Genomic DNA, 26,810 nt, shown 5'->3' with positions numbered 1-26,810 from the left:
TGATACATTTTCATCTGTTCACGAAAGGTGTTGATGGATGCTTGAATTCAGTAAGCTTGAAAACGTGATAAGTCTTTTTCGCAGTCAGATAATGTTGTAGAAGAAGCACAGTACTTTACAACATTTGCAGCGGCATTTTTCATAACCTCAACAGTCAGGAACAGTACGGTACTTTTATGTGAGTATATACATACATAGTTTTTAATATACGAAACTGTTCATTTGTTAAATACTAAGCTTTAAATCGATACATTATTTACGATTATTTTTATATTACTAAACTTTCGAAAATATACGTTTTACAAAATTGATTATTTTATGTGGTACTTTCGTTTTATTTTTATTCTGTAGTGTTGTGCGATTTTCTCATGGCGCGAAATGGAACATGTAATAAATCGAATTTGAAACATATGTATTGTGTTTAATATAATTTTGCGTAAAGTTTTAGTATAAAATCAAAATAAGATAAAAAGTATCAACATGGAAATATTTGAATTTAATTACTAAAAATATATTACCTGTTTGTTAATATTTTAGATAAAAATGCCGCCAGCAAAAAAGACTGATTTAGACAAATTAGCATGGGCTTGGGTAGAAAGTGTGGTATTAGACCAAATAGAAAGGATACATTTGGAAACTGCATATAGAATAGGTTTAAAAGCATGTAAAAATTGCAAGTAAGTTATATCTTTATTTAAAACGTTATATATTCTTATGAAATAATATTCTTTTCGATCATATTAAAATAAATGATTTATTACAGACGTAATTGCACAAATAATCCACAATGTTTGACTGGATTAGGAGAAGAAAAGTACATGAAGTCGCAACCCGCAGAAGTAATGCCTTTAGAAAGTTCTTTATCTGAATTACGTGACCCTACTCAATATGTTGGGTTAAAGAATTTAGGTGCAACTTGTTATGTTAATAGCTTAATTCAAATGTGGTTCCATAATGAAGATATGAGGTATGTACTTATTAATACTATTAATATTTAGCTTATACTTCATTTATTTGCAAATATCTACTACAAAATGGAACTTTATATTTCCAGGAGGATAATATACAAGTGGGATATCACAGAAGATCCAGAGGAAAGGGAAGCAGTGTGTCAAGCTGAGAAGAAAGGAGTACCGTTTCATCCAGTGACAGCAGTAGGACAGTTGCAATATATATTTGCAATGATGCAATTCGGAAATCGTCGTCTGCTCGATCCGATGAATCTCGCGATCGCATTGTCTTTGGATACTAGAACTCAGCAGGATGCACAGGAATTCTCCAAGCTACTTCTCTGCCATATCGAAGGGAAACTTCAACAAAACTCAGAACTGAAGCAGATGCTGCAGAGGCTGACCCAAGGAAAATACAGCTATATCAATTGGTGGGTTTTCTGAAGTGGAAAACAAATGAGAATTGTCCTAAACGATGATGATGCTGATGATCTTGACGATGAGAACATGGTAGGACACGTTGCTCGCTGCGGTGACTGGTGCGATCAACTGATCTGACCGAGAGAAGCTAATTCCGTCTAAATAACGCGAGTTTTATGTTTGACGCAGTTGCTCTAAATGCGGAACTGAATATCCAACCTCCACTACATTCTACGAATTGGATCTACAACTCGCAGCCACTCTGAAAGAGGCAGTAGAGAAATACTTATCTGTGGAACAATTGACTGGTGCAAATCAGTATCACTGCGTTACCTGCAATGACAAAAAAGATGCGCGCCGGTTTATACGCTTGGAATCTCTTCCAGAAACATTAAACATACAATTAATGCGTTTTGTGTTTCATAGGTATTTTTATTTTATTACGTTTATATTACACTATTAGATTGTTATATATTATGTTAATAGAATATGTTACTTTGTCTTTGTTAGGGATTCTGGGCAGAAAAGAAAGTTGAATTCTTTTATACAGTTTCCGGAAGATCTCGATATGTCAGAATATGTTAGGTGTCCGCCGCAAACTCATTTGTACAATCTCGTCGCAGTTTTAAGTCATAAAGGCCCATCTGCACATTCAGGTCACTATATTGCGAATATATGCAATTCAAATGGCGAATGGTATCAATTTAGTGACGATAAAGTGGAAAAAATGCAGAATAAAAGAATCGAGGATGGTGTTAGTGGTGAGTACAAATTTTATTATAATGTAATAAACAAATTATTTAGTAAAACGATAAAATGTAGTTAGAATTTTCTATTACAGAGAATTCGAAGGTAGTAAAACGGGGACGTATACCGAAAGGATTTTTGTCTTCTAATACCGCGTATATGTTAGTTTATAAGAAAGTCACTTCAGAAAAACGAACATGTAGTACAAAGAAAAATAAGTTGAAAAAGCTAGATGGAGAAACCAATAATAATAATAATACAACAGCTATGGAAAAAATTGTAATTCAAGAAAAATCAGACTCATTAAATGAAGAGAAACACAAATGCGATACAATGTCAGGTGTTTCCGATATAAATAATTCTGAGAAAATATTGAAACCTGATATGGAGAGCAAACAGGAAATAGAAACTTTGAAGGCATCTCCAGAAAATGTTGCAACAGAACAGTCTGTGAACGCAGATTCTACCTTTGATGAACAAAATGGCAAACATTACGAATTCGACAATAAAGAAAATAAGCTCGATATGGATATGAAGAAACCAGTTGTAAAAGTTGTGAAATTGGACTACAAGCGGTTAAATGGTGCTGCGCATAGAGCTATGAGTTGTGGGGAACGTGATTTTTACGAAGAGGTTGGTATATTTAGTTTTCCTTTTATTTCTCTTATGGATATTCATATGGACGCATTATGTTACTTTATAGATGGAGTTTGAAAATTGGGAAGTGAGTACAACATTGCGTGACTTAGTGAGGCAAGAGAATGTGAAACACGAATTGAGCTTATTGGCTATTCAACAAGAAAAAGTAGGTATTAATAACAGCAACAAATTGAGTTTAATCAGTTAAGAAGCATTCTCAACGATGTTTCTTGTAGCAAAAGGAGATCGAAGATCAGAATTTAAAGAGACAACTTGTCATAGACGTGTATAATATTATTTCGAACATAGTTTTGTGGGACACATATCAATGGATTCCAAACGATTGGTTATCAAAATGGCTCAATGGACACTTATCTGTCGACGGAGTACCACCAATAGACAATTCTACATTAATGTGTTCGCATTATCGACTCGATCCCTTGAAAGTGAATCGTGCAAAGTGTATACCTGTTACAGCTGCGGATTTACTTTATGATAAATATCGTGGAGGGCCGCGATTAGATGAAAATTCTTTTTGTGAAATTTGCGTGAAACGTCGGTACAAGCTACTTCGTTTCAAGATATCGCTTGAACGTGATCACAAGGAAGTTAGTGAACTCGTTCGAAATTTCAAAGAACCGTGAGTCTCCTGTATTAATAATAATTTTAAAATGAACGCATTATTTTGTAAAAGAGAAATAAATTTTATTTTCATGGTAACAGGTCTGAGACTAGTTATATCGTGGGTGCTGATTCGCTGAGATCATGGCGAAGACTTGCGATGGAAAAATTTACGGACGATATGGAGCAGGAAATTGAGGATGAAGACTGTCAAGATCCCAGTGGCTCGCAGGAAGATAGTAAAAGTGGCACAAGTAAAGAAAGTGAAGGACTGAAAGAACCGGTGGAAGGTGAAGAGAACGAAGTCATAATCTATTTCAATGAAGATTTACTTTGTGAGCACAGTTCATTGAAAACACCAGATTCGACAAGAAAAATAGTACCCCGTGAAGCTTGGGTGATACTTCGAAAATATTTCCCAGAGTCCAAGGAGTACTCTATTGGTGCCGCGTCATGTTCGATTTGTGAGGTACTTTTTCGTACATATTTGTATATTTAAATAAAGATAAAACATTTTGGTATATGCATGTATATTGATGTATCTTACTGTTCAGGAGAAAATGGAGAACGCGCAGAAAGCAAAAAAGGACGACAAGATAAAAGCCAAACAACAAAGGGACGAGTTAAACGACTTGTATCACGGCCGAAATAGGAACGAAATATTGAAGTGTGAAGATCCAGAAAAAACATTTTATATCGTCGAGAAGGGTTTTTTGGACAGTTGGCGTTCCTTCATTCGGTGAGTCTGATTATTTGTGTGTTTTCAACATTCTTAGCCTATTCAATTTCATTGAACAATTATGACTAATGAACAATATAAAACGCTTTATTTAAAATTCGTATTAAATTACACAGTAACGATATCTATATATAAATATATTCCGAATGAGAGTAAATCGTGTATCTTAGGGTACTTTATGTTACATATTTTGAAATATCGCTCTCAAAATATCTTATGTCTGCTAAAATTTGCTACAGTAAACATATAAATTAGTAAACTTAATATTGCATGTTTTAAAATAAAATATGCTCTATGATTCGGACTTCTGAATATGTTTGTATGAACGCGAGAACGTTTGTATTTAATGTTTGTATGAATGTGAGAAATTTCTACATTTCGTAGAAAGAATAGAGGGGTTGGGGAGGAAGTGTAGGACACAGGAGCAGCTTAAAAAGGGAAGGGAGGAAGACGATAGAGGGAGAAAGGAAAAAAAAGTGAAGAAAGAGGACATAAGTCGATATTTCTATGTCTCTAATATTTCTCCTTATTCAAAGCAAAGGAAACCAACAAATAGATTCATATACTTAATTATTAGAAAAGTATTCAATACGAAAATAATATTATCAATATTCAAACTTGAAAGAGAGGGAGTTGTCTTTCAAAAGACATTTTTATCTTACTATACATAATAATGAAACGAATTCATAGAATTTTTTCAAATTCCAAGTTGAAAAGATCTGAGTTCCTGAATCTTGAAAGATCAGTGTCCCTCGCAGTAATAAGAGCAAGTAGATATGTAACGAAAACTAACACACAGGGAAACAGCGAGGAGAGAAGAAAGAAAGAGGGAGGAAGAAGATAGTAGGGACGCATTAACGAGCTTTTCCTAATTATGAGAAAAAACTGGACTGTGCGATTAAGGGCTGCGCTGGTCTCTCCCCCATACTCATGTAGACGCTAGGCCAGGAGAGCAGCGTGGAAAACTAATTGAAACCGCCTAACGACCCGCCGGCAAATGATACATCAGCCTCGAGGAAACTGGCCTCGCCACGCCGTCTTAATACCGTTTCGCCTTATTCGACGCTCATCGGCCATCGAGCAATTTCGTCTTTTACTCTCCCTTTTCCGGCCCGCTTTCCTTCACGATCTCTCCCAATCGTGTTCCCCGCGTTCCACTTGCCTCCTCGCACGCCTAATTACCAGTTCCAACGAAGATCGAGGACGCATCTGTGCGAACGATTTATCGTTGTTTGTCTTCGATAGAACGTTGTTTCGTAGAAAATTTATTTCATATATTTTTAACTTAATTAATGACTTGGGGATCAGATATCGATGTACTTATTTGTCACTGTAGAAGCATAAAATTTAGTAAATTTTGCGAATAACGATGCTGCGAAAATGAATCGCGTTTGGGATAGATAGTTTATATGAAATAAAATGTAATATAATATAATATGAATTTTGAGTCCCCGAAAAAGATTTTATTATCGATATGATGTAATAAAATTCTCTTATATCATTCGTTCGTAGTGTCAATGTTGGTTCAGTTGAAATTATCATTTGTCCCAAAATAGGGATTAAATCTTTCCAACACTGGTGGTAAAAAAAGCGATTTTAATGTCTGGACGGGTGTTACGAGCGTGTGGGATGATTATATGCTTCCTCCTGGATACTCAAGATTGACGGATTCAAATTTGCCTGGGCTTAAGTCCCGCGGGTTCCACGGTTTACGGACAGCCGGCTAAACTGGGATCAACCCTTTACGCGGATTACAGCGTGTGTCATGTCACGCTTGATTTCGGTACATGCTAAAGGGGTGTGAAAACCAGAAACAAGTGGTCCTCCTCTCTTCTCTTGCCAAGTATTTAAAATAACAGGAGAAGAACGAGAAGTCTAATTAGGTGCTTGTAAAAGCGCTCCTAACGCGTATCGATGCAATCAAATTTTAACGAGGCCTGACTATTATATGTAGCACTTCAGTTTTGAAAATCATTTCGTTTTTGTTTCTCTCTTTATCTTCCGCAATTTTTATTGATACATTTTTCTTGATAATATTTTTTTCCGGCTATTACGGAAATTTCTTCCGTCAGACTTTACTTGTATATTTATACTTTATTTAGGGATTCACGTAGAAATTAGCTGCTGTTGATAATTCAATCAATAATAAATTATTCTATTATAAAGTACATTTTAGGTTGCATTTTCTACGAGTGTCAGATAAATAAATTTGTAATGAAAGGGGTCTTCACACTTTCCTTAGGTAGCTTATTTAGATCTTTGTAAAAGTTTTATTTGATATAAGTGACGAAGCTAATATTTCATGTGAATATTTGGAAAGTCGATAATTTCGTAAGAACGTCCTTTTCTTAGATGCGAAATTCCGATAGAACATAGAATTTTCTTAATAAGAACGATCGAAGATAGTTATTCAAAGAATGTCCGCAGAATTTTATTTCACATTCCGTCCATTTTGTAGCCAACGAAAATGTTACTCCGGATTCGTCGTAGATACTTTACCCTTTGTCGAGCAAGGGAAAAGGTAGAAAATATTTTTCCACACCCGTGCCATTGTCTTTTCTCGCATCTCTGGGTGATTAATCCTTCATACCCCTTTTTTCGCTGTGGTCATTATCGAAAAATTTCCCTGTGGATTTTCCGTTCGCGATAATTTACACACGAAAATTCAAACGTCGAAGACAAATGGATATTTTAATTGCGCAAGTATCAGAATCCTTCCCATCTTAGGTTTTTAAACGTATTAATCTTAGTTTCTAAACAGTTTTATTACTTCCCTATATCTCTTCCATTAGTTGTACACGTTGAGACAAACTGCTGTGAAGTCAGTTTGAGACAAACGTGTGTACTGTTCGATCTTTCCAGTATTTTATGTTGAAAGGTACATCATCCGGGTTTCTCTTTATTAGCAATTAACGAAGACCCGTTAATCGTTCTCGACGAGGTCTTCCCACCGGCGCGGCAGGAAGCTCCTCGAGTCTCAGGGGAAACAAATGGTGTCGCGGATTGCAATCTGTTGGAGCTGCCTCTGAACAAAGTCCTCCACCAATCCGTCAACGTCACCTGGATGGATCTGTGAAAGGATTAGGTATTTGCATAGACGATCGCTCAACTTCTATCGAGAAAGAGCACCTTCTTTTTTATTGGTCTCGACATAGCAGAGACGGTTCCTTACTGGTCCCTAAACTTTGCGTTGCAACGCGATGAAACCATGGATCTTCTTAAACGTATGAAATTTCTAAACGTATTGTCCTTTGAGTGTATCTTCAGTGGAATGGAGATACTTCGATTGTGCTGTAATACTTGGAGCGATAATTCGATAGAACGGCGTGGTATGAAAAGCATTAACAGAAAAATTGTGTCGTGAAAATCGAGTCGAACGTTCTGATTTTGCCTTTTTAGCAGAGCGGTCAGAAACCAGCGAGGACAGTGAGAATAATTAGTCATTTATGAGGCCGTAAGTGGGGCCGCAAATCGGCCCCTCTCAAAGGGACAAGGACGCTGGGACGGCGCGGCGTTATCTCGAAATTATTAATCATATCGTAACGCGTCGCACCGATGAAGAAAGAGAGGCTACCGGAGAAGGGGAGAAAGAGCCACGAACCACCGTCTCCATGGACTTATCTGACACCTTAATCAATTCCAAGTTATTAATTACGGACCCTGCCCTCCGCGCCGCCATCGCGCTGCTCCTCCATCAAACCCATAGCCACACGCTTCAGAAAGCCACCATAGCATTGTCTGCGGCTTACAATGCAGTGTCAACACGATCAGAGTCACACTTTCACCCTGACGATCATTAATAATTATTTAGCGAACCTTAAGCCGCCCTCGAACGGGTCTCGTGCAAACTGCAACGATTCTTCCCCAATTTCTCTCGATTCTTGCTGCTTATTTATATTTTTCAATTAACCTACTGAAGTGCCTTAACGATACAATAACGTTTGAGGCAACGATTAATGGGACACGTGGTATCATATGCGCATTGTTGGAAAGCTCAGGAGCAAAGGAATTCAACGAGGGAGGTTTCAAATCTCGCCAAAAATTTGTGATATCTTTAATTTTCTATGTTTCTGAGCTTCGACTTTCTTCGTGTTTAGTTTATTCGTGCAAGGTGCAGACTTGTAGACGCGAAACTGATTAAACAGAACTAAATATAGCGCTAACGTCTCTTTGTCTTATCCTTTGTATGATAAAGTACTGAATAATTGTAATTGTCGCGATTCGTTCATTTCCAAATACTTAAACGGAGAATACAGTGCAGTGCGCTCCACAATCGAGCAGTTCCGTTAGCCTCGTATATACAACAGTATTTTACTTTAGTCAGGATGGTGCCGAACAAATTCCGACTATTTTGCGTACATTTGGCAGAGGGGTGCTGTTTGCGCGAGGGGTGGTGCGAGGGGAGGACGGATGGGTGGCCACGGAAGGAAAACTATAAATCATTCTACGAGGCGTGCTGTGTTGAAGAAGAAGGGAGTTAGGGAGGGGGATAGTGGGGTGGCTCGTAGTCGTCGTGCATCGACTCGCGAAATCCAACTACCCTTAAATAAGTTGATTCATTGCAGGAGGCCTTTGCAGCCAGTCCAGAGTCGAAGCTACCCTCTTTTCCTCCTTCTTGGAGCCACTCTCGACACTTTCTCCCTTTCTTTCTCTCCTTGCACCGATTTCTTCTGCTCGCTTTTTTATTCACCGTGAAACATAGCAATCGCGAAGAAATAACTTAGACATTGGTTGTTTTCTAATTTGTCGCGTTACATGAATTATCTTTGATCCCCTGAAAAAGAGGGGCGCTCTATAGATGTAGACAAACAAAGTGTTTCAATTAGATGGATCGAACGATGGAACGGGAGAGTGAAAAGTGTATTTTCGGCCGGTCACAGTAGCTTCATAAAATCGAGCATGTCAATTACCGCGAGAGTCGGGAAGAGCTGCACCCTACGCCAATATCAAGCGGGTAGCTTATGGGACGACGTAAACGAATCTCGAACGGGAACATCGATATTTCATCGGCGGAAACGAGACGCGAGCGAACGCGGTTAAATTTCTTTGACGACGGTGACAAAATATTCTATTCTCTTAAGAGGAAGTAGTTTCTGATAATATCGTACGACTTTCATTGCTGTTTGGCTAATAATTAGAATAGACTTGGAATGATTTGAGATTAAAGAGGGAACAAAACTTATATGTAAAATAGCGTATCGAAATGGCACCATTATGGACAGCATGATGTGAAAATAGTCTCCGATATTTGCTCTCATAGATAGAAAATGGAAAATAGAAAAGGGAGGAGGGCTGCTGTATAAATAAATTTATAACTTCTTCCGTTTCCCAACAAAATTCATGGCTCCGACGAATTTCACTATGACAGCGCCATAGATTTTCTGCTTAACCGTATCTCGGAAATTTTTTACTTCAATTCTCAGCAAGGTTAAAACGTAAGAAAGGATTCCACGATCCATCGAATTCTGACCAGAATGTTAACGGGGAGGGAGGATACGCTTTATCTTTCCTCTCATTAAACGCTGCCAAAAGCAAACCCTGAAAACCTAATGAACTCGGGTCGAGGCGTTTTCTCGAGGCGCACAAGTTTTGCTTCTTCCTGTCCTTTCCTGAAACTGGTGAAAGAGCCAGGGAATATACAAAAGAACGTAAGGAAGAAGGAGACGTGAAAGCAAAGCGGATAGAAAGAAGAAGAAGAAGAAGAAGGAAGAGAAGAAGAGAAAGAAGAAGATGAAGAAGAAGAGAGAAGGCGTTGAGCTCGCTTTGCCCGAGCACTGATGATAGTTTTTGCTCGGCAAGATTTTTTGCCACCACCCCCGTAGCCACCCCCCGGGGGTGGATGATATATGACCGCCCCCGAGACACTGGCCACCCCCGGTGGGAGAAGTAGAAGGAGAAAAAGAGACGGGGCGAGGGAGATACATCCTGATTCCGGAAGAATTCCTCATGTACGTGCGCGTGCATTTATGTTTCAAACGATGATCGTTAGTGCGAACTTTCGCCGAATTTATGGGGTGCGTTTTCCACGATAGTAATGGCCATTTGATTGTTTCTATCAATTATACGATTCATTTAGAAGACGCTGGAGAAAAGGGAGAAACGTAGCGGTACTTTGAGAATTGGAAACTTCATTTTCGTCAGAGCAAAATAGCAGTTTCCCATACACCGCGATAGATAAATCACAATCTGTACAGCTCAGAGCGAATTCGCGAAATTTATTTTTCTTTTTGCATTTCTCACAAGTTCGCCACCTCTAGAAACTACATGCAACGTGATATATGTATAATTAATCGATCGTTAGCGTGAATTTGTTGAACCTGTACGTGCGTTTTGCACGGTAAGGATTGATATTATTATGAATTTATTATTATTTTTATGAACGATCATGTACATTAATACTTACTTTACTTTTAAGTAATACTTGGTTGTTTATTCAACTTTGACCAAACTGTGCTACAGCTTCTTATCCGATTTCTTCGTACAATTATCGCTTCATGCCCTTGTCCCTTCTGAAAAGTGTATTGTACAAAATCGTAATCCGTTTCATCGACGAAAAATTCGTAGTGGAAGATTTCGATGGTCGATGTGGAAGGCACGTTCGTGTAGGATCGATCGTTCCCCGCAACGGTGCCAATGTAAATAGACGTGAGCGACTGAGCATGGCGGGCGGCTACGTTTTTCGTGGTGTATCGCGGTAGCCGATGGTCACGCCTGGCGTGCAAGCTACGCGTGTTGCTCCCTGATCGGGAACGCTCGATCGGTTTTGAGAAATCGAGCAAAAACAGGGCGCAGGCGGTGCAACGATTTGCCGGTTCTGTCGGCCTCTCGCCGCAACCTCGTTTCGAGAAACGGCTGCATCGATATTTTCCTGCCGCTCCGTCGTTGATTGTTCTCCCGCCTTTTTTTTGGCTCTTTTGCTTCGTTCTCCGTCGTCTCGTTCAAGCGGTGCTGATTTTTAGCCGAGTCTCTTCGCCGGTAGTTCACTTTGTGTAGCTTCTTAACACGTTCATTGCCACGGTGGTCATCGGTGGAACGATTAAAGCAAGATAAATTTCTAAATCTAGATAACATCTTTAGAAAAAAGCGCGCACATACGATATAACATCTTGCAAAAATTAGGTATTATGCTCTAGCGTATTTTAATTCGCTCTGATTCCGAGAATAAAATAAATAAAATAAATAAACTCGACCTCTCGCGTGGAATTGGTCGCGCTGTCCCATCTCGTCGAAGTTTTTTAAATTTTACCGCCAGGGATATCTTTTCTTCTCATTTATTCGCTCGTTGTAAAAATATCGATGCGTATTTGTTCCATTTTTCTCCATTTCCATCTGCACACGTTCGCAAAATGTTTAGTGCGGATTCGTGATGGAGATAATTTATTACTCCTTAGACGATAGTTTTCTTAGAGCTGCGCAAGTATTTAGATCTAGTGTCGTGTAACTGACGTTCGGAATAGTTTATACGCAATTTTATCAGTGAGAGTAGACTTGCCAGGAAAGGAAATTGCAAAGATTAAAAAACGATAGAAAGATAAAAAAAAAATACATGGAGCGTAGGATACGGGACCGATGCAAATGGGGATTTTGTCAATCCGCATTCCTTAGTTGCCAAACCATTAAAATGTATATAAAATACATAAAGATGTACAAAGATACGTAAAGATTCGTAATACGTCGAGTATACTCGTCGAGCATTTGCTACACGAGAGGAAAATCTGTTTAGGAACTAATTTATCATCCATTTGGCAGAATTTGGGAGAGAAATTTTAGCAGAAGAAAAAGAAATACGATCGTATTAAATATCGAAATAATCAAAAATTTATAGAAACCATTTGACTGTCAAAAATATTTTAAATGTTGTGACCCGAAAAACAGCCCATCTCGAGAGACGTTCTCTTTCGGCGGGCAAAAAGATTCTTCTCGCACATGCTTTTAAGATTCCTCGAACATTTGAAGAAGAAAAGGGTGTTGCTCCGGCTTTGGAATCGAAAGGTATCGGCTGGATTTCGAGGCGGGCACAGGCCTGCTCTGGCTTTCCGCTTCCAGGATCACGGTCCAGGGCGACTGCATACCGTGATCGTCGAAGCATCGTCCACGGATTTCGTTTTTACGCCAGCAAAAGCCTCCACGGCCGATCTTCTTGTTTGTTCAGGGGGACTTCTCGGTCGCGACGAGGTAACGTTCGCCTCTGGGACGAGGGAATACAGGACCCCGGGACTAAATTTACGCCGGTCGGTAGCGTAGTTGACCGACGGACTGCGGCAGGATGTCGATTATCGACGGTTTTTGCCGTGATTTCCCCCTTTTTCGTCTCGAACGCATAATTAGCTTTCGTTATTCTAGCGCGTACCGCCAGCTTCCGCCCGCTCACAACGATTCACCGTCGCCTCATCGAAGTCTTTCTTTTCTTTCGTTCATCGTCTCACTTACTACCTCATGGCTTTTGTCAGGAAGTTGTGAAATCCTTCACGTTTCCCTAGCTGTCGTGCGGTTTGCGTTTTTCCTCCAGCGAACGATTTGAGGTCGTGATAAGGTTGTTCCAGAAGTTCTTCGTACCTGTTCGAGCGGTACCATGTGATTCTTGGTATTCGCTCTGAAGCTATTTCGAAATTTCACATTTTTTGCGTTTCCCCGAGTCTCTAAGTTTGTAGATACGGTTTTGGAGATAGTATCGTAGCAGGATGGACCTTTCGTGGGAGTACCGCGAGCGATTTGGCTTCGATTTTGACTTTATGGGTTTGAAGAAGAGCCAACAATAGCAGATACGTATCTTTTCTTAGCTGCGGTAACTCGAGTTTAAGAGGCGAAGCCGCCCTTCGATCTTCAAACCCTTAAGAGCTACATCGGAAACAGTTGCAGAGAGAAACAAGATTTTGTCAAGAAAAACTGAATATTTTCTAGTACGTTAGAAGAAAATGCTAGGGTCAACAAACAATTTTCCGATTCACTGACTCTGCTTGTTGCCGTTGTGATTTCTTATTCCAGCAGTATGAATTTACGTTTCTCGTAAGTGAATTCAAGAGTTCAATTAATACATTTTACCGCTGCTAAAACATGGCTATTCATCTTTGGATTTTAAGTGATAATATTCGCTCCAACACACTGTGCTGTGCTTCTTCTATCCTTCTAAATTATCGCGTCCAAGCCAGCAAAAACAAAAATGTAACAGCATCAACAGCATTGCTTAAATAACTGAAGGAACGCAGCATATCAACGCTAACTGAAATTTCTCTTCAACAAATCATCTACTGTACGGACACGTGGTTATCTACGTAATTTATAGACGATGTCTGGAAGTCATGCTAAGTCTGTTACACGCCTTAGCAGATCGTTGATTTTGTACGATAAAAGATGGCAGAAAAATTGGTTGCAAACTCGATTGTGAGCGGAACCTACGCCTATCCAGGCTACAATGATTTAAAGCAGAAGCATTCCAACGAAGTTCATGGCCCGTTCGTTATTCGAAAAACTGATGTTCGCCTCTTTCTATCTCGAGGTATTTACAAAGTTCGCTTGTAACGAGGCTTCGTTAACGGTACGGCAAGCAATAATCGCTCGAGTTACAGTCAACCCGCATTCCACGAGTTATTGGCGAGTGGATGTTCGTTCTCGTGGCTGAAGAAGCCACGGATTCCGCGCGTTCGCGCTAGAAAACCGAGATTTTCGAGCGTATTCGAGGTCAGGGCAAGCGCTCGATTCGGCCGATTCGCGTGAAAAGTAACGCCCGTGAATCGATCGTGAAAGAAAGATCCAGGCCACGTTCGATTCGATCGAGTCACGTTCGATCGTGATCAATTAATCACGTGCTGGCAAAAAAATTCAAATAGAGCGAGCAGCCTTTCGCCAAGACCTCGGGCTAGAAGCGATTCGAGGCAACGATTCGACCTTCGTTAAATAGGTTTACCTTGACGGGATCAATGAAACCAGCCAAGCTGAAAAGCAGACGCGGGTTGAAGGACCAATTTGTACGTGTACCATTCGATGACGAATACGTGAATGTAACGTGAACGAAACATTGCTTTCCCATTTATTTCGATGATGTAGAGGAGGCCAAGAGCCCAGAGTAAAAGAGAAGTTGGATCTCTGGTAATTGAAATATGTATCGAACTTTTGCATCTTGACATATTGCAGTTTTGGAAAGATAGCGAATGAGAGTACACTAGCCTAGTCTAGGGGGGTCAGGCAGTTCATATGATTAGAGTTCACTAATTCTTCTCACTATCTACGAGTTTTTCTTTATATGTACAACGTACATATGACAAATGGATTCAATCAGCAAATAGTTCTATTAGATACGAATTAAAGTTTCATTGCAATAAACGGAGTTTGGATAAAAGTTTGGAATCTTCGAAGATTCCTCGTAATCGTGACATACGTTTCAAACAAGTTCAAATCTATCGAATTAGTCTTAGGATTTCCGTACCAAAAAATGACTAAAGACCCTTAGAAATGGCCAAAACAAACGTAATTGGGAATACAACATTATGTGTAATATTATTACAAATTTTAGCAAGCTATCCGATTTATTACTAACATCTCGAGGAACTCTGAACACTCGATCTACCCTCTCACCGAAGAAACCTGGATATTCTCATGATTTGTAATAACAAAGCTCGATATTCCCACACGTCACGATCGCAACCGATTTTCCACCTTTTCCGATCTATTTCCCCTGAACAAAAGATAGATCGTGAAGAATCATCGCGGCTTCCATCACGGTAACGCATTGACCAGCGCGAAAGACGGTGGCCCCCGTATTGTTGAACCGGCACGTTAAAAGTAGTACAAGAAAATAGTGGTAGCGAAGAGAGTATGATCGTGTCGGGGTTCGGGATAACGAGCCGGATGATTTACAGTTTATCCTTACACCTCCATTTACGAAGGAACCGAGGACTCCTGTGATCGCTTTTAAATTCGCTCTCGTTGATGCAACTGGTCGTCCATCGAGGGGACCCGGCGACGGTCTTCTCTCGTTTCTCATCATCCTGGGGGCCGCCGCTCCCCTCCCTCTTCCCAGTTCTCTCTTCTTATTTTCTGAATGTCCCGCGGTACCGAGCGCGCAACATTGTTTTTCTCCGTCTTCGTCGTTCCTCTTCCATCGTCTCTGTCCCGTCCACACCGCGAACCAGACTCTTTGGCGTTCCTTTTTCCACACTGGCCACTGGACACCGGTGGACCTTTTACCACGGACACGTACAATCTGCCCTCTTCTTCTCTTCTCCACCTCCCCCCTCCCTCTTCTCGTAATGATCGCAACGCTTCGATGCACCCGGCCTCCGGAGCTGCATAACCGGAGGATGCATCTTGCGCCACGTACAACGATCTTTCCTGTTGCCCCGCGCCACGGTGGCTCGATTGTTACGTTATAAATGATTATCGTGTTATTACCGTACAGCGAGCGCCGCGGTGGTTTTGGTCGGTGGCTATCTTTACATTTTTTCTCTCTTTCTCTCTCTCTTATATAGTTTCATTTTTCTCCCTTTTTTCCTTGCTCTTTTTTTCTTTCTTTTTTCTCTTTTTCGAATTCGCTCCATGAAATCGTGGGGAGGGATTTTGCGCGTTCGCGGGCAAGTTTGTTTGTGGACGGTTAGGAGAGTCCAGATCGAGAGGACGGCCAGTTTTTCGCCTGGTCTAGCGGACGCGGTTCTGGAAGGGGACTCGGCTTTCTTTGACCAGATCTTAGGTCTGTCTTGGCTTGAAGATGTTTAAGTAAGAAGCAGCGTTCTCGAAACGCGCACACGCGATTCGGAGGTTAGAATAGGTGGCGTAAGAATGGTTAAGAATGGAGAGTGATGAGTGACGCGGAAGTAACGGAGTCTCGAAGTGTACAGTGGTCATAGCGGTCGTAATGTAAGATATTGTAAGAATTTTAGCTCTTTAGCTATCTTTGGCGCTCTTTTCAAGCCACGTATATTACCATCAGATCTCAACTTTGATTCGAGTACAGCCGGCTCTCTTCTTTTTACGTTTTCGATCCGTATTTGCTCTTTAACTCGTTCGTTTGTGAGCGTGGCTTGATATCGCCAGACAAGACACTAACTATACCGGCATGTATACTTTCGTTTATAAGCATTAGAACGCTTACAAATAAACTTGAAAAATCATTAGGAACTTCCTTAAACTTTTATGCTTCGTCTATTTCATATTTAATTCATATATTTTATGTCTTAATAAAAATCTCATAAATAACACGATTAACCTGTTAACTGTGGAATTTAGTTTAAAAAAACACTTAAGCCACGTCGAACGCGGTTAATTGGTTAATTCCAATACTCGTATCATCGAATGCCATTGTATTTGGTATTCTTTGGTTCCGTGGATCCTATAAAATGCTTGCAAATCCTTGCAGACACCGTTGAATTAAATATTTGCTGCTATCGTAGCAAGGAGTTAAACTTTCATCCGACAATTCGTATCTGTTCCGAAAGAAATACGAAGATGGATGATTGGAGGTTGTATGCGAACCGGAAGTGTCCTCGTGCAATTTTCTGGCCGCAAGCGGGTCGATCGTTGCCGCTTGTGCAACGAGCATCGAGAAGATCCGGGATCGTTTAGTCAAATACCATCGGGAGGAGCGGTAAATCAGGGAAAACCTGGGGACAGTCGTGTTCCCTTCTTCCCGGGCCGGAAGACAAATGTCAAGGGGGGAGCTGAGGGGGTGGGAGATGTTGGCTTGGCCTCTCTTACACGTAGGATGCATGGCCTCGCGGCGGTAAATCAAGCCCGGTGATATTAAAAGGCCGCTTATACGCGAAAACACAAGATTTATTTCTGCTGAAAGAGAAGAGCCGGCAAGAAATCGGTGTATACGCGGCGCCCAATCAATGGACAGGGAACAGAGGACGAATGGGGAGCAGATAAAATGAAGAAGGACCTTGTCGCTCGAACGAGATGAACGGAGAGCGATTCGAAAGTAACGAAACGAAACGATGAAAAAGAGGATCGAGAAACAGCCACGTGGTGAGCTGAGAAAGTTGGACGTTTCTGTAGAAAGAAGAGGATTCCGTTGGAATTAGAAGCAACTTCTTTGCCCGGGGATCAAGATTCGATTAAAGTAGGCTGATTTGCTTTGGTACCTTTTTGTTTCATCTGGAATTGGAGAAGCAACATGTTGCTTGAACAACGTGTATCGTTTTCAACGGTTTTCGTCGAATATTTATTCTAATCTTACGAAGTTTATCGGTATGAAATGAAAGAGAAAAATAGCAGAGAAGAAGGAACTCTGCTTGGTGGATCGAAGGAATTTCGTTTGTAGCTAGAACGAAAGTGGAAGAAAAAGGAAGAAAGCCGAGGAAGAAAAATTATGGATTCTTTTGGAATCGAAGGCTACTTCTTTGCTTGTGAATCAAACTTCGATCGAAGTAGACTGCATCTTTTTGTTATTTTTGTTAGATTTCTCTTCAAATTTTACCAATACGGAGAGTCCATATGCAATGGAAGAGAAAAATAGCGGAGAGAAGATGGAGGGAGAAACTTTGATCACGCGTAGAATTGGACAGACGAAAGTAGAGGAAAAAGGAGGAAAACAGAGGAAGAAAAGTTAGGGAGGAGGACATTGGGTAGGTTATCAGGGTGTTGGTGAGTGAAACGGAGAGGATTCGCCCCTGTTTCGCTCGAATAATCGTGTCGTCCTCGTCGAAAGCGGTTTGCTCCAGCTAATATCGAACCATCGCCCACATTCAAAGGGATGTCAGGGTAGGAACGGTATTGTAGTCCCCTTCGAGGGCGATTCTTCTTCGAAGCGTGTCACTTTTGACGTTGCTAATGAAAAGATTGCTGTATCAAGAAATACGCGTGAATCGGGGAAAAAAACTTGGTTTCTTACTACATTTATCTTTCTTTATTTTTATATTCGTTCTTGAATGAAGATCGTTATGGACAGAAAATGTTATTCAGGGAAATCTGTCTGGCGCGACGAACTCCATGTCTGCAGCGTGAAACGAATTAATCTCCTTCGATTTCCAACTCATCTGCATCAGTTTTTCGCTTTTTATTCTATTAATTATTAGTTCTTGTGATCTAACATTCGTTCCAGGAACTTTTAGTACAGCTTCTTTTATTTTATGTTTTATGGAACGGAATCGAGTTTAATCTTCTTGACGTTGAAAGTAAACCAGTATCCGATGAAAAAGAGTCTATGGCACTAACATTTAGTATTTTTGTACAGTACAATCGGATGCCGAATTTCTCGAGGAAATTATTTCTTCGAAAACGTGTTCGTACATCTCGAATTCCAAAACTACGTCACTGTAAATTTATAAAACTTGTACGAAAAATTACAAATTGTCCCTTTTAACTATTGTGGTAGTTGCGGTGTTAAAGAGATTCTTTCGCACGATGGACTCCAATTAAGCTGTTCATTCGGAATTGCGACACGAATGCACAATAATTCGCATACCAGACGAGACGTCGATAGGTCTCCGATATCCTTGTAATCATTGCGGTTTATATGATCACTGCGGTCGAGATATCATTATTCGGTACCGGTGCGTAATATCCTGCTCTATGCACGAATGAGTCTGGAGACAACAACGATCCACGGAAGACCTTAATCAACAGAGATATCTCTCCCTCGAAGCTGTTCGTCTCTTCCACCAGAGAAAACAGCACCTTGGAGGATGATGTTCTTTGCACTCTGCGCAACGACATAGAACGATTTCAATTTCATGCTCCCAGCCGTATTAAACCTTCCGGTTGTGGCATGCTAAATCGCTTTTCCTTTGACGATGTTACTTTATTTTTCCATGTTGAAAAACAAAAACTTGGGCACCATAGTTCGTCGAACTTGAAGCTAAAAATAAAAAGCTTAGACGTAGGAAGGATTAGATTTTGAACAGATCGATTTCGTCGATTGCAAACTGTACTTTAATGCAAATTAGTCACATTAATTTTCACCTTTATCGAGGTGGAATTATTTATTTTCCTTATGCAATTATCTGATACGTATCTGTTACGTAAATTTTAGTTCTTCGAAATGGAATGGCAAAGAAAAATATCAGAGAGAGAAGGCTAATGGTTCAGAGTGTGGCATCTTTGCAGTTCACAGGATATTTTAAGCGGATAAATGTCTTTATACATCATTCAAATGAACGTTAAGACGTTTCTGCGAGAAGAATGTCGAGTTAAGAAAGTAAAAAATTCAGCCAACTGAACTGAAATTCATACTTGGATTTGGACTGCCAAAATTTTTGGTCCCCGAACCTAAATTCTTGTTTAAAAAATGTAAAAGTAAGACGGTATGAGCGTATTGATGTTTGACTTCCGACCAAATTATCGAGGCATTTCCAAACGATTTCCTCGGAACGTATCCCACCCTCTTGTAGTGGGATACATAACTACCACCCCCTCTTGCATCAGGAGTTCTCGGTTACTGTTTTCCTCTTCCATCTCCTGGGAGTAATAATCGCCGTGGACCGGAAAAATTCCGCGACAGAAGTTAAACAAAGCCTCGAATGAGGAATAAAAAAAAAAAAAGAGAGGAGAGGAGAATCGTATCTGTGACGAGAGAGGAAGAGGACGAAGGTGCAGATCAGAGAAACAGGGACACGGAAAGCACGAACGACGGAAAGAGAGAGAAGAGAAGTTGCTCCCTGGCTCGACTGTAATAAGGGCGGCCAATTTTCACCTCACCCCCGTGCGTCCCTCTGTTCGACTGTTTGAACAAGGCTCATAATTAATACGCATATTCGCTTCTGGAAAACCCGCTTCGGGGTATCCGGCAGGGAGACATTTTTTAAATCCTCCACAACGGATATTTGCACTTCCTCGGTGTCCTCGCGGTTTCCGCGAGCTTTCTGCTTTTCTACTTCTTTTTCTCCCCGTCCCACCACCCCTCACTCGTACATAGATAGATTTTTTCAATAATCGACATGGGTGATTCCGAGCGACACCGAGATTCCTTGTTTTATCGGAAAATTTATTGGAAAATGTTTCTTCTTTTCGTTGTATCGAGGCGCAGACTGGCGACAGGTTACGCGGCGAATGTTCGAATAAATCGAGCTTCTCAGAAGCGAAATGCGATCAATTTCACTCTTGGGAGTACAGTTTTAATGCTCAACGTAGATCGGGGTTTTAAATTGCGTGCATGCTTTAATAAAATCGTAAAAGTCGATGTATTGGCAGCGTACACTTTGTGTCAATCTTTGTCCAATTTCGTGGCTCGCGCACAGGCTGTTCTAAGACTTTTGAGCGGAGGTGTATTTATGTATCTTGAGTTTTGCGATACGTGTGAAAATGTACAGTAAATATCTATGTCTATATCGACGTAATATCAACGATAAACGTAATTTGCCAATGACTGTTAAATAAACTAAACGAATACGTTGGTTTTAGGAACAATGGACATGAAATATAGTATTAATAATCCTTATGGAAAAGTAGCAATGAAAAATTACGTTTCGCGTTGCCACGAATTCCAATTGTCGCCTTTTCCGCGAAGGGTGGAACGTTCCATTTGGAAAATCCAGGCAGATTTTCCGTTCAAGTTTACCTCGTCTCTGTACGATCGCGTACCTGGCTCGTTTCGCGGGAGATATCTGTCTTTAAGAGCATTATCTGGATGGCGGACGGGTAGGGAGACGGCAAAAACCGTCCGCCCCCTCGTGGTATGTGAAAAATGATGCACAACCCCAATCCCCCGACACATCTCCACCCCTGGAATGTCCCGAAGGAAGCGTTCCTCCTCGTCGTCTTTCTGGTCCACGACCCGAAAGACGTGTCACGGACGAGGTTGCATTATTCGAAACGATTAACTGGCTGACAGTATTCGTAAAAAATAATCCTGGAAATATATTTTTAATGCCTGGGGATTTATCATGCGTACCGGTACTGCTTGTCGCTTGCAAATGCCAGGAGCTCGGGGGTGGATTTACCAAATAGCAATCGAGATATTTGCCAATGTTTTTAAGGATGAAATTGTGCGTTTATTTTTTAGAACGTGTAATTATTAGACTGTGAATGTACATATAATTCTAGGTTTCTAGAAATACAGTTCAATGATATTTTATTTCCAATATTTTAGACAATTGTGTACTATACATATTTTATGTATGTAAATACCAGTGGTCTGGTAATTTGAATACTTTATAATTGAATAGATAAAGTTATTTCTCAATGATTTTTAATACGAGTTCTCACCTTTGTTTTAGATACGCTGAAGTGTTCTCGAAAACACCGCCGGTTGGTATTAGAAACGGTTTTCTTCTCTGCGAACCGCACAAAGGATTTCTCTACTCACCTTCTGTCAACAATGAACTGTAAGTAATTTTTCTCTCGATTTACTATTTCAGTTTTATTCTTTATACTCCAATTTATTTTTTATTTCCTCTTTGTATTATCCATATATTATATTATCTTAATCTATTATTTTAGAAATATGTAAGAAGGAGATTCAAATAATGTCACAGATAAATCGTAGAACGCTTCAACTACCAAAGAATAATGTTTCGTTGCTCTTCAAGAAATGTTGGAACGTTAACCACGAAGAAGTCAGGATATCCTTGCTCTTCTCAAAGTACAATCCATAACCACTGTATTATAAAGGAAAAGTGCGTGATCTCCCGCACCACTTTCTTCTCTGCCCGTCCTCCGAGTCCATGCTACGTGATGGATACACGAAAATGTCACAAACACGCCCCCGGGGCCAACGTGGCAATCCACCCTCTGACCATTATGCTAAACCATTGTCCACTATCTGCCTAAGATAGCCGACGGCTTAAGTCGTCCGTCTGTTCACCCTCTGCTGTATCCAGACCGTTAAAAAATCATTTTAGCCGTCAATCTTCGACCTTTCGCCTCCTTGTAGCTTTTCTTCGTGCTTTCTTACCGACTATAGCGATTCAATTACGCTCGAATGGCTGTCCACGGAATCCTAGTTCATCTTCAACATGATAGGGGATGATAGTAAAACGAGAGGAATTTTTTAAAACCAGGGTAAACAGTTTTTGCGGCGTGACCGTGAAATGAAAATTATAGGAATGTGTCAAAGACATAGATAATGCTTAAAAATCGGCGAAGTTTGTAAATTGTTCAAATGGAAGAATTATTTTGGGGATTCTGCGAAATTAGAAATAATTAGAAAAATGATCAAACACCAAAGAATAGTATAATCTATTAAATACCATGAAGAGTAGGTAAATTTTGCTATTCCTCGAGATTGAAAATTCTTTCATAGTTTGACTTTGTAACAAAAAGCTGATACCTCTTTTATAGTCATTCTAGAAATGATCTAGGACTAGATTATTATTGACTGATGTTCAACCTCTTCGCGCAATCCCTTCTACTGTAACCCATTTATTACTTTTTGGATAAATGCAAGTTAATTTCTGGTTCTATAGAATTTCTATAATCATGCTGCTAGAAGATTCTACAATACGAATGCATATTTTTTTTACAACATTCTTTTGACGTTTTTCGGTTCAAGTTTCTATTATCGCAAACATGTAGAAACGAATGCGAGTTAACGACCATTCGATCGAAATTACATGGACTATGTTAAATGACAAATTATATTCAATAACGCGAACGGTGTCGTGTCTCGTTCGAGACTGGGCTTGCTTTTTTTCTATTCATCCGACGAGGATTTCTCCGATTTCCTCCCTTTTTCTCCGGCTCTCCTCGATGCATCCACCATTATTCCGGCGTTAGGCAAATACACGAGGAGAGTCGACAAGCTCGTCCGCGCGGTTTTTGCCTCGTGAAAATTCAAATGAGAGCACGCGGCATATTGCGTTGAATCGAAATTAATGTCGCGCAACTAATTATCGGTCGAGTCATCATCGTCTCGTATCAGCTGGTTGCTAGTTCGTTCGATCGCTTCGAAACGTGCCCCCATAAATTTCTACGTCGTCAAGGAACGTATATATATATATATTGCATCTGATAATTTTAATTAAATCGCTTAATAGAGGAAGATTATCATTTTTCAACGTGATCATTCTCTTGGTGAGAAAACACGATTTTCTTTTTCGAAGATGCAAGGCTGTTTCGATGGAGTTCTCGGACATTTCTATATTCTGTTAGAAGTTAGAAAACGAATGAAATAATGAAACAATTATTTTACCGAGGAATTACATATTATTCGAAGGAAAAGATTTATACTTTGTATTAAACAAATACAACTATACTTTGTGCGATACAGTTATCGGTATTTATCATTTTAATTAGTCACAGTATGTAGCTGTTAATGTATTAATTTATTGACTGTCTTTTATGTATAACATAAATATTCATCAATCTTTCTTTTTATCTATTTTCTATTTAATGTCATGGCTTCTAATTTACGATCATTCGAAGTCAGTGAGTTTGAATTTTTCATTCCGACCATGCTTCGTTTTCTCACACTTTCTTATTAGTCATATATTTCCACTAATTACAAACGATACTTCTAATTACAAATGATACATCTTCCTATCATATTTACTCTAAATAATTGTATTTCTACAATTCTTCGGAATCCATAGAAACGTTAATGTTTCTTTATATATTTATAGACCATCCAAATTTCGAACATTTCCCATTATTTTTTCTTAGAAAATTTCGTAGAGGTAGTCGTTTCTTTGCGAACTGAATCGTTGAAATCACTGACAATGGATCATACTCTGATATTCTTATTTTACAAGAGATTTTCCATTCGTTCACGCGCATATAAAATATTCTGCAGTTCTCTGACGATTAAAGGAGAAGTTTGGGGATAATCAGTACGCGTATTTCGCGTGATTTTTCAAGGCATTATCGATCATAGCGACGCGAGATGCCGGCGCGGCGTGGTGCACGAGCTTCAGGAACCACGCCAGGATCGGGTGAACAATTGCGAGGCAAAAAGCTGGAGCCGGTGCGCGGCAAGAAATTTCTAATTTGCGGTATAATTAAGGGAGACGGGGCAAAAACCATCACGGATTCTACACCGTTGTCGGAAAATCGCGAGTTCCACCTTGCGAGTACGCCCCTGCCAGTGCTATCGTACACCGTTTGATTTTATTTGCTTGTCTCTGTAGCCGAGTGCTTATTGAGTAAATAATTGATTGGATATCTCTTAGATGTGAAGAACGGAACAAAATAATATGAATAATTGATAACAGACAGCTCTTAGACATGTTAATTAGACAGTTTTCCATTTATTATCATATCTTATTACGTTCTATTAGATAAAATAAAAAGCGTATTACTATTGGTACAAAGTGCATTGTAAATGAATGTAAATGTGTTTGTCGCAGCAATTAATATCGTAGACAATTATAACAAGATAAAATACCTCGGAAGAATACTTTTGATCCGCTTCACCACATTCTTAGTTTCCCACTTTGTTTATCTTCGCGATTTCTAATTCGCTGGATTAAACGTATGTAATAACATGTTGAAAAATTGGTTACAGGTATACCATTATAACAGCCGACGAATGGGCGAAATTGATGCAATTTTACGACGTCGATTATCCGATCATCATTAAGAAGATCAACTCTGATTTCTATACGCAACCGAGTAAGTATCATTTAAAATGTACCCCAGGAAAACATTAAGAATTTTAATTTTCGTGCTAATTGGAAAATTTTTCATGTTGCACCTTTAATCAATTTATATCTTAATGGCTACTAGTATATGCATAATCTACAGTTCCACGCTTTTTAACATTTTTGAATATTTTTCTGATAGAACAACCTCCATATGTATCAGTCATGGGTTATAATTGGGCGCGGACTGAAACGATTATAATGTATGTATGTGCAATGAGTACGATGGTTGCACATGTTGGACGACAGAGGCCTATCAATTTCCTGGTACAGTACAGAGATCCGAAGACTGATCGTGCAATTAACGGCTTTCTCTTTTATTCCATCCTGGGACCGTTCGATCTTATCGGCAATTAATTTTCGTACGATTCCAGGGGGGTCATTATGTAAACGATCGTCCCTAGGCGGATCGTTACCAGTGCTCCCCCACGTGTCTCTTTTTTCTTTTCTCTCTCTTTCTCTCTTTCTCTTTCTCTCTACAATGCGAACATGGCCAATCTAATTATCGGTACACGATCTCACGCACAGGCGTGTACAACTGCTGATTTTTCCTTTTTCCGACTTTAGCTGGATCTCTCAATACGTCTAGGATTTATTTGTGGCTTAATCGCGTCGTGGAAGTCGCAGGCATTTCTCTTGCCACGAATTTCACGTTTACACGTAACCGGATCTCCTGATCCGGTTAGAATTTATTTGTGACTTAATCGAGACGAGGAAATTGTAGGCAGTTTACTACAGGGAAATTGGAGTTTCTTTTTCTTGTGTCGTGTAAACAGCTGACTAATAGGGAGAGGAATGTCCCTGTGATTGACCAGGTATTCGCTCTTTGACTATCATTCGTTTTTTGTTACAATTTGACCAATTTCCTTTTTACGATCTTTATATATTTTTCTCGCTACGTTAGATAACACTAATAAGAATGATAGATAGTTAATGCATTAAATTAGATTTCTCTGAAAACGGACATAATTTAACATTCGCCTTTTATATTGAATATTAAAGTTCTGTTAAAGCTGAAATGTGTTTCAAGAGATTTTTCAACTAAGACTTGTACCTAATTGATAGTATAAAGTCTTGCGATTTGAATTATTATTTTTAAAAGATAATTTTCCTTATGTATATTTTTAACGTGAGATGCATGCATACATGTGTATGAAACTGTACGTTTGCTTCGGTTCGCTCTGCTCCCCTCTTGTAACCTAACCCGAGGAATAATGCCAGAAGACATTAGCCACCGATTTACATAAATACCCCTCCTACGTCTGTTCCGCTGCCATTCTCGGTTGGCTTCTCTGGCAGACCCCAAAGTGTCTCATTATAATTAAGAAGTATCCTGAAAATTAACCGACAGAAAAACCGGTGCCGTCGGGGAGATGAGTAGGTGGTGCCGGTCCAAATGGGCTTCTAAAAGTTTCTCGCCCTTGATCCTCATGATTCGATCCCTCGGCAACAATTCTTTTCATTGTGGACAAATTTTACGGTTCTACGATCTTCTCTCCTCTCCTTTCTTTTTACATATACGGAGTGATGCAGAAGTAGCGCAATTCGAAGTTTCGAGATATTGGGTTGCAACATAAATTCGTCCTGCTTTTATTATAACACAAAGCGGAGAAAAATTAATATGTCATTTATTCCTTTATAGATATTGTCTAATATTATTTTCAACTCTTCGTACTTGAAAAGTCCAGCACGCTTTTATAATGAAACGCGTACACGCAATTACAATCTTCCTAACTTTTACACAGACCACACCGCTATTATTAATCCGAGATTGGAACCGTATACGTACATATAACACTCTCGATGATGCTTCTACATATCCAACGAGATCAATTCTTCTCATACATAAAACACACGCTGTAAACTAATCCACTTTCAATCCTTTCAAACTCACCTCGACTTACGTGCATTCTCTCTCTGCAAATTGATACGCGAATCTCAGGAAGTCGGATCAGGTTTACGCATCCTCTTGGTGAGTCGGCCACGCGCAAGTCCACTTTGTCGAACGACTGATCCTTGTCGTCTAACTGGCAGGCAAATTGGGTCCCGAAGGTAGCACCAGGGGGATCTACGGACCGATGTTCACGTCGTTGGTTGCGCTGTTTGGTACCGGCGTGTCTCTCGCGTTCAAGAGATCCGGAGGGCTCTAAACATCCCATTGTCTTGTCCGTCTCTCGGTCGTGGATC

General features: G+C 39.9%; 1 protein-coding gene across 3 annotated transcripts in view; it reads left to right on the top strand.

Moving 5' to 3' along the window:
* Window positions 1-38: 38 nt before the first annotated feature.
* LOC100643464 (ubiquitin carboxyl-terminal hydrolase 48) overlaps window positions 39-26,810 on the top strand; it is a 76,090-nt gene continuing 49,318 nt past the window's right edge. Inside the window, exons 1-13 of one of the 3 annotated variants that reach the window (XM_003400620.4) lie at window positions 39-178; window positions 538-677; window positions 764-967; window positions 1,055-1,381; window positions 1,560-1,796; window positions 1,881-2,131; window positions 2,212-2,750; window positions 2,821-2,922; window positions 2,993-3,396; window positions 3,480-3,846; window positions 3,932-4,116; window positions 21,264-21,371; window positions 24,488-24,594. In XM_003400620.4, coding sequence (XP_003400668.3) covers window positions 544-677; window positions 764-967; window positions 1,055-1,381; window positions 1,560-1,796; window positions 1,881-2,131; window positions 2,212-2,750; window positions 2,821-2,922; window positions 2,993-3,396; window positions 3,480-3,846; window positions 3,932-4,116; window positions 21,264-21,371; window positions 24,488-24,594 — 2,965 coding nt within the window. In that variant the 5' untranslated portion in view covers window positions 39-178; window positions 538-543. Of the gene's footprint in view, window positions 179-537; window positions 678-763; window positions 968-1,054; window positions 1,461-1,559; window positions 1,797-1,880; window positions 2,132-2,196; window positions 2,751-2,820; window positions 2,923-2,992; window positions 3,397-3,479; window positions 3,847-3,931; window positions 4,117-21,263; window positions 21,372-24,487; window positions 24,595-26,810 lie in introns of those variants that run through there. The other 2 variants (XM_048411632.1, XM_048411633.1) reach the window with 2 other exon arrangements.

This window comes from Bombus terrestris, chromosome 14 (genome assembly GCF_910591885.1).
Source record: "Bombus terrestris chromosome 14, iyBomTerr1.2, whole genome shotgun sequence".
Taxonomy (NCBI): Eukaryota; Metazoa; Arthropoda; class Insecta; order Hymenoptera; family Apidae; genus Bombus; species Bombus terrestris.
Note: the sequence above shows the minus strand (reverse complement) of the source record. Positions and strands in the feature narration are given on the sequence as shown.